This window comes from Boleophthalmus pectinirostris, unplaced genomic scaffold (genome assembly GCF_026225935.1).
Source record: "Boleophthalmus pectinirostris isolate CB_2022bp ecotype Guang Dong unplaced genomic scaffold, ASM2622593v1 HiC_scaffold_18, whole genome shotgun sequence".
NCBI lineage: Eukaryota > Metazoa > Chordata > Actinopteri > Gobiiformes > Gobiidae > Boleophthalmus > Boleophthalmus pectinirostris.
Genome location: NW_026571133.1, coordinates 26539315 through 26554886, shown reverse-complemented (window position 1 = coordinate 26554886; position 15572 = coordinate 26539315). Strand labels below are relative to the sequence as shown.

The 15572-nt window shown below is 38.6% G+C and overlaps 1 protein-coding gene and 1 long non-coding RNA gene across 2 annotated transcripts; both read right to left on the bottom strand.

Moving 5' to 3' along the window:
* Positions 1-2307: 2307 nt before the first annotated feature.
* Positions 2308-11146, bottom strand: ntrk2b (neurotrophic tyrosine kinase, receptor, type 2b). The gene is made up of 16 exons (XM_055153702.1): positions 10797-11146; positions 9919-9993; positions 9528-9599; positions 9387-9455; positions 9159-9310; positions 8890-9026; positions 8677-8809; positions 7584-7892; positions 7125-7153; positions 6785-6884; positions 5783-5971; positions 5298-5428; positions 5017-5189; positions 4286-4526; positions 3199-3357; positions 2308-2493 (listed from the first exon to the last, which is right to left on the bottom strand). The coding sequence occupies exons 1-16, from the start codon at positions 10991-10993 to the stop codon at positions 2308-2310; spliced, it is 2352 nt and encodes a 783-aa protein (XP_055009677.1). The 5' UTR covers positions 10994-11146.
* Positions 11147-14052: 2906 nt separating this feature from the next.
* Positions 14053-14769, bottom strand: LOC129409001 (uncharacterized). Its single transcript, XR_008632231.1, has 4 exons — positions 14747-14769; positions 14432-14561; positions 14280-14354; positions 14053-14127 (listed from the first exon to the last, which is right to left on the bottom strand). It is a non-coding gene; the product is annotated as an uncharacterized LOC129409001 (long non-coding RNA).
* Positions 14770-15572: the final 803 nt, after the last annotated feature.

Genomic DNA, 15572 nt, shown 5'->3' with positions numbered 1-15572 from the left:
GACCCCAGTGCTGCAGTTGTGCTGAAATTGTACCCAATCCATTTACTGCCCTAAAGCAAAGGTAACTCTAACTGAATACTCCAAAGTGTACTCGAGGAAAAGAGATTTTTCTTTAATGTGTCCAGCGAGTAGCCAACCTTTTCAACAAAAAAGAAACTAGTTTGATGTGTTGCATAGCAATGTTGAAAGACCAAACATTTATCAATAATATTCTTAGGCAAGAGATAGTTAGACAAACCACCTTTATTAAATGCACGGTATCACAAGGAACAATTCCATTACTTGTGGATAAGCTACTCACAGGATGCACAAAGCATTGAATTGATTGATAGATCTGGCTGATTAAAGCAGGATTAAATCTGCCAGGAGAGCTCACACATACTCTTACACACACGCACACACACACACAAACACACTCACTCAGGCGTTCAGTGGAAACGCACACTGACAACATTTCACACACACTGTATTCATAGAGTAGGTCAGCTCCATTGACTGCACAGGACTGAAATGTATCCTTTTTCCACCAGATATTTACAAAAACAAACAACACACAAACAAAAAACCTCTGTCCAAGAAAACATTCCAAAGCTTTTTTGTGACCCCACTCCATTACATTCAAAATTATATACGATTCATGATGCAAAGTCACAGTTGTTAATTTGAAAAATCAAAATAGGCTACAGTCAGTTAGGTTTCAGTGAAGGGAGTATGTCAGAGATGAGTTTTTAGAAGTCTCTGGTTTCCCTAAAAACAACCACCTCTTTCTTAAACTAGAAGCCACTTCATCACAAGCTGACATTGTTTTTGTTTATTTTCTTTTTATGTTCGAACAAAACATTTTCAGAAAGTTCTTTAGCAGATGAAATTTTGTCAAAAAAGATTGTTTTCCACTGGTATTATTACGAACAAGCACAAATTATAGTATACAATGCTGTAATAAAATCTTATTTACAAGTAGTATGTATTACCAGTGGCCCATAGCATGTAATCTTCCATATATGTCACACAGTTTAAACATCTGCTTCAGACAGATTATACTATATTAAACATTGCCTACTGTGCATATAGACAAGTATCAGAACTGTACAAAGTGGACACCATTTTATATACAGTAGACATCAGACTATTGTACAACTGACAACATAAACTGGGAAAAAATTAAAGACAAAACCAGTTTTTTTTTTTTTTTTTTTTTGAAGATGGGAAGTGTCTTGAGCATTGGGAAGTTTGGTCTTCTACAAAGTGCATTTTAACATATTATGGTGTTTTTGAATGTGGAGGACATATTAACTTGGATCCACGGAAGAAATGGTTAACTACATAAATACATTTTGTAACCTTTTTTTACAGATACAATGCTCTACTTTGGAGGGCCCATCAGTGCAAAGGTGCTTCAAATCTCAAATAAATCTACTATATTGTTTATTACTTGCAACAAAAAATTTCATCAATTATTATCTACACTTCCAACACCTCCATTTCTAACCTTTTATGCTAATGCTATATGTTGTTACTCAAGCAGTTCCTCAGAGGTCGGTAGATAGATGTATAATAAATATACCACTGAACAACCAAGATTTGCTATATGACATTGCTGGTGAAAATTAAAACTAACTGTGCTCATCTTCAAAGATAGGCACAGCTCAACAAGTCCTCATTTGTGTGCTTTAGATACATGAAATCACCATGGAGAAGAGACAACAGATCATAATGGTTAAAATAAGAAATGAATGAAAAACAACTACACTGGAACCCTTTTCAGTCCGGTAAAAAGTGCTTGCTGACAATATTGGTAAAGCAAAAAGTCTATCCTCAATGCTGTGTCTACACATTTTCCATACTCAATGAAATGCCTTAACCTCTAGTTGTTGTGTAATATTAATAATTGAATAATGAGTGAAAATACTTAGATTCTACAGAACTTTTACAGAAACACACAAGTGCCAACAACAGTGCCAAAATCTGTCTGTAGTTTGATATCATATTTAAAATATGTCTGAAAATATTGTGATTGAAATAAATAAATAAATAAAAATAACTTTTAATTTAAGGCCTTTCTCTATGTAAAGAGGACATAGACATTTACAATTACATTTACAGCTTGAGACTGTACATGTATTCTTCCACAAGCACCATACATAGGCTACAATAGCTCTTGTCTGACTCGCTCAAGCCAACATTCAAACAGAGCTCGCAGACAGATATGCCCTTACACACACGCATGCACACACACACACACACACACGCACGCACGCACACACACATACACACACACAACAGGTACATACAGTGTCCTGTGATGCTTCAGCCCAGTATATCCAGGTAGACAGGGGAGGCCTTGGCCAGACTTTGCAAGAGGGCATGGATCTCCCTAATGTTTAGTCTCATGTAGGGCTCTCTTTGCCAGCAGCCCAGCATCAAATCATACACCTCCTTGGGACAAGTCCGGGGCCGCTGCAGAACCCGGCCCTGGGTGATGCACTCAATTACCTGCAGCCAAGAACCACAATTAGTTTGGGATCAACAGTGACTAGTACTATATACATTACATACATACAGCAGTGTTTGGTTTCCATGGCTCCTGGGGCCATATTGTATCATATTGTAACCCAAAACATGCTACATAGGTCTCCAGGAAGAACAGTTGATAGCCAAGGTCAGTTAAATACAATCAATCAATGAACCTGCCCAGGGACTACAGGTGGAAAATAGCATGGGTACTACAACCTGGTACAAGCATCTCTCCTGTTAAGGTTAATGTAAAAATTGTGCGTTGTCCCTGTCTTGTTAAAAATACATAAATAAATAAAATAAATGGAGAGTGATCCTAATTTTAACCTCTAACCTTAACCTATTTTAACCCATATTTGTACTTTGAATCATGTGAATTTATGTTACAGGGACCAGATTTTTGTCTCCAACACCATTATGTGAGTGTGTATACACATTACATTCCTCACTACTTACGATATCTGATTTTATTATGGCCTGCTCTCATAACATATGCATACTTCGCTCATTTAAAGTATTTCCATAAGATTGCACACATTTGTGCAATCTTTATTACGTTATCTTAATTAATTTTTCACTGAGTAATGCACAACACATACTGACCCTTATGATTCCGGTTCCTCAATAATAAAAAGCAGAAAATAAACTTGTATCTAACACCTTTACAGGCTGAATGAGTGTTACCTCATTGTTGGAGAGCTGGTACCAGGGCTGTTTGCCATAGGTGAAGATCTCCCAGAGCACCACCCCCAGGCTCCACACGTCACTCTCTGTGGTGAACCGCCGATACATGATGCTCTCTGGGGGCATCCAGCGAATCGGCAGCATGGTATGACCACCCACCTACAGTCACAGAGGGCACAGATCAGCAAGCACGCTGAGATGCATTGACTTTTTATTTTATTTCTAATGTCCCGTAAATGGTTCTGAGTAAAAATCACAAGATTAATAGTTTCTGAAATATTGCAACATTAAAAGTTTGCAAACATTCATTACAAAAACAAGTAAGATTACAGGTTTATGCATTTACAAAACATCCCTGTGATTGGCTGATTAGATACTTGCACGACCAAAGAGTTGATTGTATCTGTATCTGGGCTTTTTCCACACCCATAGAGACAATATAATTAAATCACCTTCAATACCTATAGCCTAGGGAAGTTGAGACACATCAGCAAGCAATTGTCTTAACAAATACAGTTTCTATTCGATTACAAGGCTGATATCATGACTTGTTTTCACTGGACTCCCCTCGGGCCTATCTGATGCGTTCAAATGCTTTTTATTATGATGTTCTGGAGTGGTGCAGATCCATTCCTGGCCAGCAGAGGGCATTGTGGGTTTCAAACTGTAATCTAAAATTTACAACGTATTTATAATATATTTAAACGAAATATGAAGTTGATCTAAATTTTGTTCTGTTCTCACAAACACAAACAACTGATGTATTTGAACTAAATAATGTTTGGTGGTTAGACTCTGCATTAGAGATAATATGTACTGGCTATTAGCTGTATTGACAATGTTGGTGAAGACCAGGTGAAACTTATAGGCCTATTCACATTTAACTGACTGAACACTGATAAACTGAGACCAGCCAATGAAGTAATGTTTCAGGATATGAACTGTAGAAGATACTGTATATTCTAGTTGGTACATTCAGGTTAAGCAGCAAAAGAAGGTTCTTCAAGGCAGAACATTCAATCCACAAGCATAATCTTATACATGTAAAGCATAGCAACATCAACACATTAGAACAAACTGTACTCACTCTGTAGTAGTCTGTGCTGTACACATCTCTGGACATGCCAAAGTCACCAATTTTGACCAGAAGGTTTTCCCCTACAAGGCAGTTCCTAGTGGCCAAGTCTCTGTGGACAAAATGCTGAGAGGCCAAGTAGACCATGCCAGCAGCAATCTGTTGGGCAATGTGGAGCATTTGGGACTGAGTGAGCTCCACCAGGATACTGTGCTGACCGTCTGCCATGAGGATCGCATCTGGCCCATGGGACCTATGGACCAGGAAGGGATCAATCACAGGGACTGTTGTAACTTCATTATCACTCTTAAGTAGTAAAACACTAGACTATATTATAAAGATAACATCAAATAATAATATATTCATTGTAAAGAAGCATATTTATTACCAGACAGCGCAAAATATTTTTTCTTAATATAACAAAATTGTCAATTGTCAAATTGTCAATCATTCAGATGGTTATTATGTCTCTGAATATACTTTCATCGGTAAATTTATATACAAAATCTTTCTCAAGAAACTACTTGCTTGTTAATCAACTTAAATGAAGTAAAAATTTGTTGTGCATTTTTCTACATTACAATCTACAGTAAAAGTTTCATTTGATGTGCCTAAATACATTTTTCTTCTTCACTTTACGACATTGTCTGGCTTTAGTTATTTGTGTAGATATGACATTTATATTTCAGACCACCATAATAACTACACTTACAATATAGTGATACTTTTTGTTTAATTCTAACCTGAGGAACTTGTTTAGGTCCCCATGCTTCATGTATTCAAACACCATGATGAGTGGGTCACTCTCCACACACACTCCATAGAAAGTGACTATGTGCTCGTGCTGCAGATTGGTCAGCAGCTCTGCCTCTCTGTAGAAGTCTGCTCGACCGCTCTCACTGGCCTCTTTCAGGGTCTGACCACAGGAAGACAGGACCAGAGCAACAATATTCAATTCAAAAGCACTTACGCTTAAATCAGTAATGGTATTGGCAATTGGATCATATAGCATCCTAAGCAATACCTTGACTGCTACATGAATCTTGTCCTGGTCTGGTGTCAGGCTGTAGCACTCAGCCAGAAAGACCTTCCCAAATGCCCCTTCTCCCAACTCTCGCTTTAACACTATGTTGTGTCTCTTGATGTGCTGAACAACTTCAAGACAAAAAGAGTAAACTTTTTTATCAGATAACGTAACATTCATTCATGCATCAAGTAAGAAATGCAATAAATTATGTATAAATGTTTCAGTCTCTATGCAAGTATAATTTATTGGTTTATACTATTGCACATGCATTGTTGCTAAATTTACATAAAAACACATCAACTTTTACCATAGAGAGATAGAATACAGTCTAAATAGAGTTATTTTTGCATTCTAAAGGCCAGGTTGTTTGTCTATTGCATGTAGCAGCAGACCCGCCATCAGTGTATACGTGGTCAGTCAATGCATGGATTTATCCGAAAAAGTGCAGATTACCCGATGTGGAGCATGGGGTAGTAACTCACATGTGTCCGATTTCAAGATGCTGCCGGAGTTACGGAAGTACTGTGGGTTCTCAATGACAGGAATCTTTGTCATCCCAATGATCACTGCGTCTGGGCCCATCTCCGAGGACGACGGGGTGTTGTTGCCATTGGAGACGTGATGAAGAGGGCTGGCAGAGTCATCGTCATTACTGATGACAGAGGAAGAGCCTAGAGACACAAGAAAAGGAGGAGGGAAGTGAAGAGAATGGAAAATATAGTGGGAAAACAAGATTACAAGTCATTTATATTTTGTCCTGTAATTTCAAATGATTGGCACTCATATTTCACTGTGCACCAAATTTACAACAAAATGATTAAATATGCTAAATTATGAATAAAAATATTTAATGTTAAAGGTGACCCAAATATGCTGCTCAGATGTTACATCTGAATATGGCATAAAGTCTGTTGTAGTGTTGAGTTGTTGGTGAGTTTCAGTAGCTGTAATGTTGATGAAATTAACTTGCGCTCTGGTCAAGAGTGCTTTACAGGTGGAGGGTGCTGACCAATTTTATCTCCTCATTTTACAGAGTTTTAGACAGTTCACCATGGATTTCAACTACAAGGACCATGAGGCAATATTTGGACCTTGCAGAGGATCACTCCTCCATGATGGCACCTCAGTATACCCCATAACCAGAAAGTTTGCACAGTGTTCAGAGCAGTGAGGATATTGGAGGCATTTCTTGTTGTTGTTTGCTAACTGTAACATTGTTCAGTATTACTCCTTTGAAGAGGGGTCCATCTGGCTCTATGCGGTGAGAGTATGTACCTCCTGAAGATAAAGGAATTAGTACTTTTGACTAAATGTGGGGATCAGTGAGTGCCATTTTGTATTTCTGACATGAAATTCCATAACCCATTCCCTACAAATGAATTTCCCTCATTTGTTTGCGCTATTGAGAGCTAATGTGATTTCAAAGTTTTCCTCTTTGCTGAATAGTAAAATATAGTATATGTATCAGTCATTGAAAAATTTACCTTTTATTCCAAACTTGGAGTTTCTTCCGTATTTTAGTATAATCACCATCAAAACACAACCAGTCAAAGCAACTCCAGCTATTCCAACAACAACATACACCTGGAAGAGAAAAAAACATTTGTCCATGACCTCTGACAGGGTACTGTGTTGGCCACAAGCCTAAAGCTACATGTGAGTTTAGCACCAACCTGCCCTCTCTCTACACAGGGAAACAAGCATTCACCAAGAAACTACTACAATATTTGAACAGTATATTTCAGTTTATAATTCTGAACATATATGCTGATCATTTTGAGGGTAACTTGTGATGTTTAACAAATACATTTAAGAATTACATACAGCAACACTATCATCCAGCGGTGAGGGATCTGCAAAAAATACAAAAAAAAATACATTTTAGATATTTTATATACTCAATATTTTAGTATTGTATAAGGGTCAAAGAAGCATACCTGTGGCATCTGTTCAGTGCAAAGATAGAACAAATGTAGTCTGGTTACAGAAAAATATGATAAACAATATTTTGGATTGATCCACTTTGTACTCACCATAGTAATCATCATCATCTGAAATACAACACACCATAATGATTAGTAAACAGCCTAAAACACTCTCTCAGTTCAAACCAGTTTGGCGTCTCTTGTTATCAATATATTCATCAGTGGACTGCTTTTTCAAATCGTATTTCGCTTTCAACTGGTACTTTGCTTTTTCAAAATATTCTATTTTATAAATATGTGCAGAGGTATCTTGTAAATTGGATTCTGGTCAGGCAGTGTAGCTTGTGCTAAATCCTACCTAGAGGGTCGAGTTTGGGTGGTTTGATGAACTGGGCAGTGATGTTTTTGACGTCACGTCCATATTTGTTCTTTGCCACCAGTCTGTAGACACCATTGTGGATGTGAGTGGGGTTGACTAGCTGCAAACAGCCGTGATCTACACTCTCTGTGGATTCGTGGATCATGGTGCGGATGTAGTCTTGTTCTTGTAGTGGGATGTTCTCATGGTACCACTGCAGCTCTGGTTTGGGGTTCCCAATTACACTGAATGGGATGCACCAGTGGTGGTCCCGTTCAGGAGGCAGCAGCTGCTCTATAGTAGGGGCAACTGACATGGAGGCAATAGGAGAGTGATCACACAGTGGCAACAATAAGAGGAGAAGTGGGTGGAACATTTTGTAGTTTCTGATGGACTGTGTAAACAAAACCTATGGCTGTCATGTGATTCTAGTTCAAAAGTCACTACCAACATTTTACTACCTCTTTTACTTAACTTTTTTTCCCCAGCCCCTAGGCTTTACTGACTTTACAGTACAGTGAAATGGGAGTGAAAAGCGGTGAAGGCATCCAGTAAATTGTCAATCTGACTGCGCTGAGGCCAGTACCAAGTATGGCATTTGTGCTACAGCTTAAACCACTTAAGTAACAGCACTAGATGATAAAAAAATCTAAACTACAAATAATTGAACTAAAAGAAGCAATTAACATTAGATTAGCATTAACTCATATTTAATAAAATTACTATATTTTATCTACTGCCTGGTGGTGTAACGGTTTAGTTGTGAGTGTGACACACATTTTAATATTATGACACTTAAATTAAGACAAATGTTGGTAAACGTAGGGCACAGGAGAAATGAGGAACTTTACAGGAGGAGGTAACATAAACAGGAAGTCTGGAGAGTTAGCACAATTGGAAGATGCAATGACAGTAACAATAATAAACCTAGAAGCCAACTGCTTTCACTGGAAAAAAATGTGCATTATAGTGACGTGTGCTGAGCCTAATCTCCAAAGGCAATTGGATAATTTCACTTTACCACTGCAGCTGTAATTTAAAAGCATGAATCTGGAAATTAGCATTTACAGTAACAATTAACACAACTACTTACAGAGGATGTTGAGCTGAAGCGTGGCCTCTGACTGACCGACCATGTTCTGAGCGCTGCATGTGATCACCCGGCCATTATCCGCTGGAGACAGGCCAGAGAGGGTGAGACTGCTCTCTGTGTCTTTCTCCTCAATCTGAAAAACAAAGCAATGTTCATTCATGAGTTAAATTAATATGAGAAGGCTAAAACCATGACAAGTGGGAAAGCGCTTACATCATGGTCTGTGTCAAGAACATCAATGTTCCACTCTATCTGAGGAACTGGAGAACCAGAGGCTTTGCACAATGCTCGAACATTATGGCCCTCCATCTCTGTCACTGTGGTAGGAGCCACTACTACTCTTGGAATCCCTGGGTAAGACAAAGTTATTGAAGATTAGTTTAACCTGTTGTTAAAAAAATAATACAGCCAGTACATTACATTAATAGTTTAAAATGTCTAGATCACTAAGGTTGTGTAGGATAGAGACATTGGAACATTACTGCAGTCAGGTGGTGTGAAGTTGAAAAAATCTTGGGGAGCTCCTCCCTCATCAAAACATTTCAACTCTTGGCTCTCCATTTCCTCTTGGGGCCGCAGTTTAATCCACAGGTTCTCACAAATGCAGTCCAAAGGGTTACCAGAGAGGAGGAGCCTAAAGAATGGATGAGTCCTCGTAAACACTATTCTGAAACACATGCGTTATCTCTAGAACACCACATTTTACTTACGAATAAGTGTTTAACAAGTTCTGAAATATTCTCCATGATAAAGTCGATATGTTATTGTCCCTTAAATCTCTGTAAGATTAAAGTTTAAACAAATAAATGATGCCAAAATGTGTTACTCTGAGGAGGTAAAATAATACTTACACATATTGGAGCCTGGTATTGTTATAAAATGCATTAACTGATATGTTGGTCAAATTGGTTCTTGTAACTGTGCTATAAAAAATAAAGACATTAGTAGTTTTAGATTAACCTAACCCCACATTAAACAGCACTGTCTATCCAACCTGCAATGGACGTTTTGGCAGAACTAACAATAATGTATCTTATCTTAAGTTGTATAATAACAATATTAATCATAATCATGCATTTAAAGTCACTTAACAATTGTGTGCATTATTGATTCACTCCTTAATTACACTCAGCAAGCAGCAGAGTGAAGGGAGTGTGGCATCAAATCTGTCCAAATGAAACAATGGTAGTATGCACTGCACAGTCTACTCAGCCACTTCACCCTAATATGTATCATACTTACAGGTTTCTCAGGTTTATGTAGCGCCTTAAACTGCTGTCCTCAATGTCGTATAGTCTGTTCTGATTGGCAATGTATCTGTGAAAAGGGGAACATAAGCACCATTACATTCACATTTTTACAAAAGACGCTGTATGGTAATTTTCTTTGACATTTTAGAGTTATCTGTGGTTGATGCAAATCAAGCTTTTTTTCCAAAGCAATAGATGGACATTTTCTAGCCTTTCATTTGGCTGAATGAACACAACTGTAGTCTAGACAATACTCCACATCTGCACCCCCATTAAGTTTGGTGCGTTGATAACACACACTAATCTAGGCAACTCTAGTTCAGTGTAGCCAAACTTGTCGTTAGTAGTTGTCTGTGGACAGAGGGTGCCGGTTGTACAAGGCTGATGATATTCAGTTAATGACAACACAGGCCTTAACTAAAGCCAGCTTTGGCAATTTGGTGTCTTGTGGCCTTCCACGGCATAGTTGCTCTAATTTCTGACAAATACTTCTGTCTAGTTGATGACGAGAAAAAACATTCACGGGCTCAACATTTGGCCTACTCCACTGGCTGTATGTAAAGCCTACTATAAGAAACCAAGGCTAATCCAAAAACGCCTTACGCGCATTCTCCCCAGAATTACGCACACAAACTCACGCACGTAAAAACAGGCAAACATACGAAGCACACCACTTGTGACGAGCACAGGTGTAAGCCACATAATTTAAGAGGAATATAAAAGGCGATATGCCTAATTACTGACACACATGTTCGCAAAAATGCACGAGGTGGTTTCTAAAGGCCTGTTGATAATTGTAAAACGTGAGGATCCAATCACGTCATAACTGACAGCGTTACCTCTTATGTCAAAACACACATTTACACTTACATCTCTGTGATGTTTTCCATGTCATCTATCGTGAGAGAAGGGAAATCCTCGATTCCCGGCTCAGAATCGATGCAAACAATCTTAGAGATGGTGCAAGTGCATGATTTGGGGCAAGCATCACTGAACCTCCACAGCCCCATCAAAGCCAAAAACAACCCGACACGAGCCATGCCATATCCCCCTGCTCTTGAGTCCATGGCGGGTTCCAATGAGATCCACTATAAAGATCCGTATAAACGTCTCCAAGATGAATTTTCCGTATCTGGTCAAAATAACGTGACAGACTACGTCGTGGGGATTTCGCAGAGTCCACGGTTTTGATATCAAGTTTCCATGGACCGGCCTTTCCTTCTCCGCAGAGCTGCTATCACACTACTGCATATCGATACCGTGAAGCAAGGTGGTGTCAAGTGGTCCGTCCTGGTGGTGCTGCTGCTGTCTCAGCGCGCCCCCCTGCGTGCACGTAAAACAAATAGTATTGCGCCAGATGTTGAGACATCGATAGACATAAGCCTGGTGAATATCATGTGGACAGATGGAGAGAAAATACGAGCAGAGCGGTGGAAAGATGCAAGGTGATTGTGGATTGCCTGCCCTACCTGCACGCGTTTGTCGATGCACCGAGAAGCGCGCGCACCTCAAGCCTACACGCGGACAGGATGTGAGATACACGGTCGTTGAGCCCTGATATGTGAGATTATTATATGTGAGCCTATGAGATTTTTTTTGGTGCAGTTGTTAATCCTAACCACCAAATTCGCTTTCAAGACACGCAGTGACGACCTGCATTGTTTTATTGTTATATTTGTATATTTTGTTTACTATGCATTGTAGTAAAGTTATAGATGTCTTACCACGTTTGCTTCCTTCATGGCCCCTTTTAAACGATTTGTAGGCTAATATAGTTCTGAGTACAGTACAATTGACGCACAAGTTGTAAAGAATCAGGCAACAGGCAATACTGAAAACACACAGAATAACTAAAGCTAAAAATATACATAACTTAAGATTGCCGTTATTTTATAATGTTTGGCAAGGCTATAAAGGCATTGGATCCCGTTCATAAATTCTTGTTACATTCTTACCAGTAGATTTCTGAATTTCACTATTAATGAGTTGGTATAGGCTTACAGGTTGAATTCATGAACTCAATCAATGCACGTACAGATTTTGACCTGGTTTATGGCCCTGTATATACTGGTCTAATGGGCTAGCGAATTGTCCCTTCGTCTGTTAATAAAACTGTACAAGAAAATGTGACATTAAGACATATTTTTCAACATTGTCCCTCTTCCCTTTTGGTACCTTTGGCTCTGTAGGCAGGTGTCAAGCCCTGCTGGAAGATGAAATCAGCATGTCCATAAAGCTTGTCAGCAGAAGAAAGCATAAGGTGCTCTAAAATGTCCTGGTAGATGGCTTCATTGACTGTGGACTTCAGAAAGCACAGTGGACCATCATCAGCAGATGACACGGCAGCCCAGACATCACTGACTGAAAATTTCGCACTGGATTTCAAGCAACATGGATTCAATGCCTCTCCACTCTTCCTCCAGACTCTGGGGCCTTGTTTTTCCAAAAGATATGCATACTTTAATCTGAAGAGAGTACTTTGGACCACTGAGCGACAGTCAGTTTTTTTTTCTCCACAGCCCAGGTAAGACTCAGTTGACTCTTCATGAAGCTCCCTGAAAATATTGAATGGACTTTGCTTGACAGTCCTCTCCAGGCTCCAGTCATCCCTTTGGCCAGTGTACCTTTTCCTACTTTCTTTCATCCACTCAAGTTTCTATGAATATGCTTACAGCACTCTGTGAACAGCCAGTTTCTTTAGCAATGGCCTTTTGTGTAGCACACTGACCCTGACTGAGACCATTTAAAGGCTCAAGAAAAGTTTGCAGTTGTTTTTAGTTAATTAGCTGATGAAGGTGTAAAACTATGACGTCCCAATATTCAGCTTTTTCACAGTATTCAAATTTTCTGAAACACAGAATTTTGGGCTTTCATGATCTGTAAGCCATAATCATGAAAATGTCAAGAAATAAAAGCTTGGCTTGGTCATTCTCCACTACCTCTACCACTACCTCTCCAGTCCATACTCTGGGCAGATGTTTCTGTACGCTATGCCTGCCACTTGGTTATGTCGCTCCATGAAGGCCCTGTGCTTTCCCTCCAGCATACCCTGCAGTTATGTCCTAGACTGTTCAGGAGCATTTATGCACAGCCTACACCTTGGGTCTTGTCTGATGTGGTAGATCCAGGACTCTATTGCTTAATTTGATCTGATCTGCTTACTTAGTTTCAACTACATAAGTTTTTTTGTAATCAGATTGTGTTTAAACAATGCTCAGTCCTCTCTTCAATTTGAGAAACACTGACAGCACAGTGCCTCTAGTGACCTCTGACCTCCAAGAGTTGCCCTAGAAATTTGCCATCCAAGGAATATTGCATCCCCAGTTTTCAGAGTGAAGAAAAAGTTGGCTAATTTCCCTAGCAATTAACTAATAAAAAAAATCAAACTTTTGAAAGTTCTGAAAATGGCGCCAGTGACAGGAAACTGAAAGTGTTGCAGTGGTTGCAGATAAGAGTATGCATTTATATGAGAAACATCAAGAACCAAATTATATTTGTCTCCATGGTAATGTAGAGTAGTCAGGGAGTTGTGTCTGTTCAGTGTGACATGATCACAGTTTTTTTAAGTCCAATGGTTTGACTCCACAGACCAAACAGCAGAATTACACATTTTGAACCTCCTAAGCAGTAGACAGAAACTGTTTCAAATTAAATAATATCAATTTTAGGTAAAGTATTATAGTGGTCAAAATAATTTGATAACTTGTGAAAATGATCTCTAGAGTTACCCAAAGTGCACCTATTGCTTTTGTTCAGTTTTAAGATTTAAAATGCCTTTATACCGTGCCTATGAGCAGGTTATAATCACCAAAATTCCACACTGAAAAAAAAAGGTTGCTGGATTTGCGTAAAAAGTTATGGACAGCGGTTGCACGCAATAAAATTATGTTTAGGCTTTGAAACTTTTTTCAATCCCCTCTACACATATTTTTCTCAGAACATGAACATCACTTTTTCATGTTGATGAAATTTGAACAAATCATGCTGAATATGCATATTTATCTTATGGTACCTTATCATGAAATGTATAAGTATGTATAATGTAATTTAATTGATCTAATTCTGTAAAATAAAAAAAGTTTTCCACAGTTCTGTATTGTCTTAACAGAATCAAACACAAAGAGAGCACAGGGACAGAGATACACAGTTTGGAGCTGGACAGTGTGAAGATTTATTCCAGTGAAGACGCTCTGGTCTCTGCCTGTGGACACAGGAATAACACATGATGATCACATTCTGATGATCTACTCTGTTGTACATGTTTAAATACACTTAAAGTACTTATTACTACAATAATGGACCGGAACAGAATCACAAGAACATTAGAACTGTATCTGCAGAAACAAAACTCACCATGTGCTGCTTTTCTTCCTCTAAACACAGTAACAGGGAGGGCATCTGGTATAAAGTCTCCTAGTGCCACATCACCTTGTACAAGTACGATAACAGTTTCAATAGGAAGTTCATTTTGAAAAATTTTAAATAATTTTAGTTGGTTTACTTACTTTGTTCATCTGTGGTCTGTGTTTTGTTGGTTCTCAAACATCTTCCTTTTTTCTGAAACATCAACTATAACATTCATGAACTTCCCCACAGCTCCAGCAGAGCTCTGGACGTCACTCTTTGTAGACGACTCTGGAAGCAACACATTCAAATCTTAGTACAAGTGTCACACTCTTGTAGATGGACAGTCAAAAACAATTTGTTTCAAGCTGTCCTTACATTAACTCTAATTTCAAATAAAACACCACAAACATGTTTTAACAATGACGACATTCTAGGCCGGAGAAGCACATAATAAAATCTTTGAAAAGTCTCACCTCCAGATCAGCTCTCATAATCCCCCTGGTCCCCACTGTGTGTCCTCTGCTCCTGTAACTGTCCTGTGTCCTGTTACATTTGAATTTTCCCTCCAAATGTTTTGGGGAGGAGAATTCCAGAGGGAGGAGCCTCACCAGAAATTATAATAAAGTCATGTTTCCTCAACCTGATTAAAACATGCAGGTCTCACATCGGCCACAATCAAGCGATGTTTGTAAGATTTAAACATGCTTGACAGAGAAACGTAAAAAAGTGATGTTATTGTTGTCAAATTTGTTTTTGCAATTTGAGCAACCCCTCTTGGACCGTTTTTTCAGTGCATTGTAGTGAGGCTGGAATATCGTTGGACCCAGACCAGCCAAAGTCAAATGATGATTTGATTTACCGAGACATCAAATGAACATAATTGAATTTGACTGTTGTCATCAATCTAGTCACATAAAAAATTTATAAAATAAAAGTATGTTTCTTATTGTACTGAAAAAAACTAGAAAAGCATACACCTTTAGGCATATCAGGCTTGAATCTCCACAAACCTTAGTCTTATTTGGCCTAGAAGAGGGCCTCCTCCTTCTTTCCACTGAAATATCGTTCCATTGGCTTTAATATTTCACATAATATAAAACTGAAGTTCCAAAGTATTTTTTTAAACTTTGCATTTATGTGGAATTGTGCAGGTGACATGCTCCCTCCAGAGTTTAGTAACTTAGTGTTACCTATATAGCTTCCTGCTTAAGGGGGACATTTAGAGGAGTTTTTGAACTGTAAATTGCTTTGACAAGAGTGCATATTATTCATCACTTTGAAATGCGTAGACTGTTACAT

Excerpts from the sequence above, each read along its gene's own strand:
- ntrk2b (XM_055153702.1), bottom strand. The coding sequence starts at position 10,993 with ATGGACTCAAGAGCAGGGGGATATGGCATGGCTCGTGTCGGGTTGTTT. Across the intron at positions 9,600-9,918 it reads TACATAAACCTGAGAAACCT|CACAGTTACAAGAACCAATT; the intron begins GTAAGTATGATA and ends TATTTTTTATAG. Across the intron at positions 6,885-7,124 it reads CGCTGGATGATAGTGTTGCT|GTGTATGTTGTTGTTGGAAT; the intron begins GTATGTAATTCT and ends TTTCTCTTCCAG.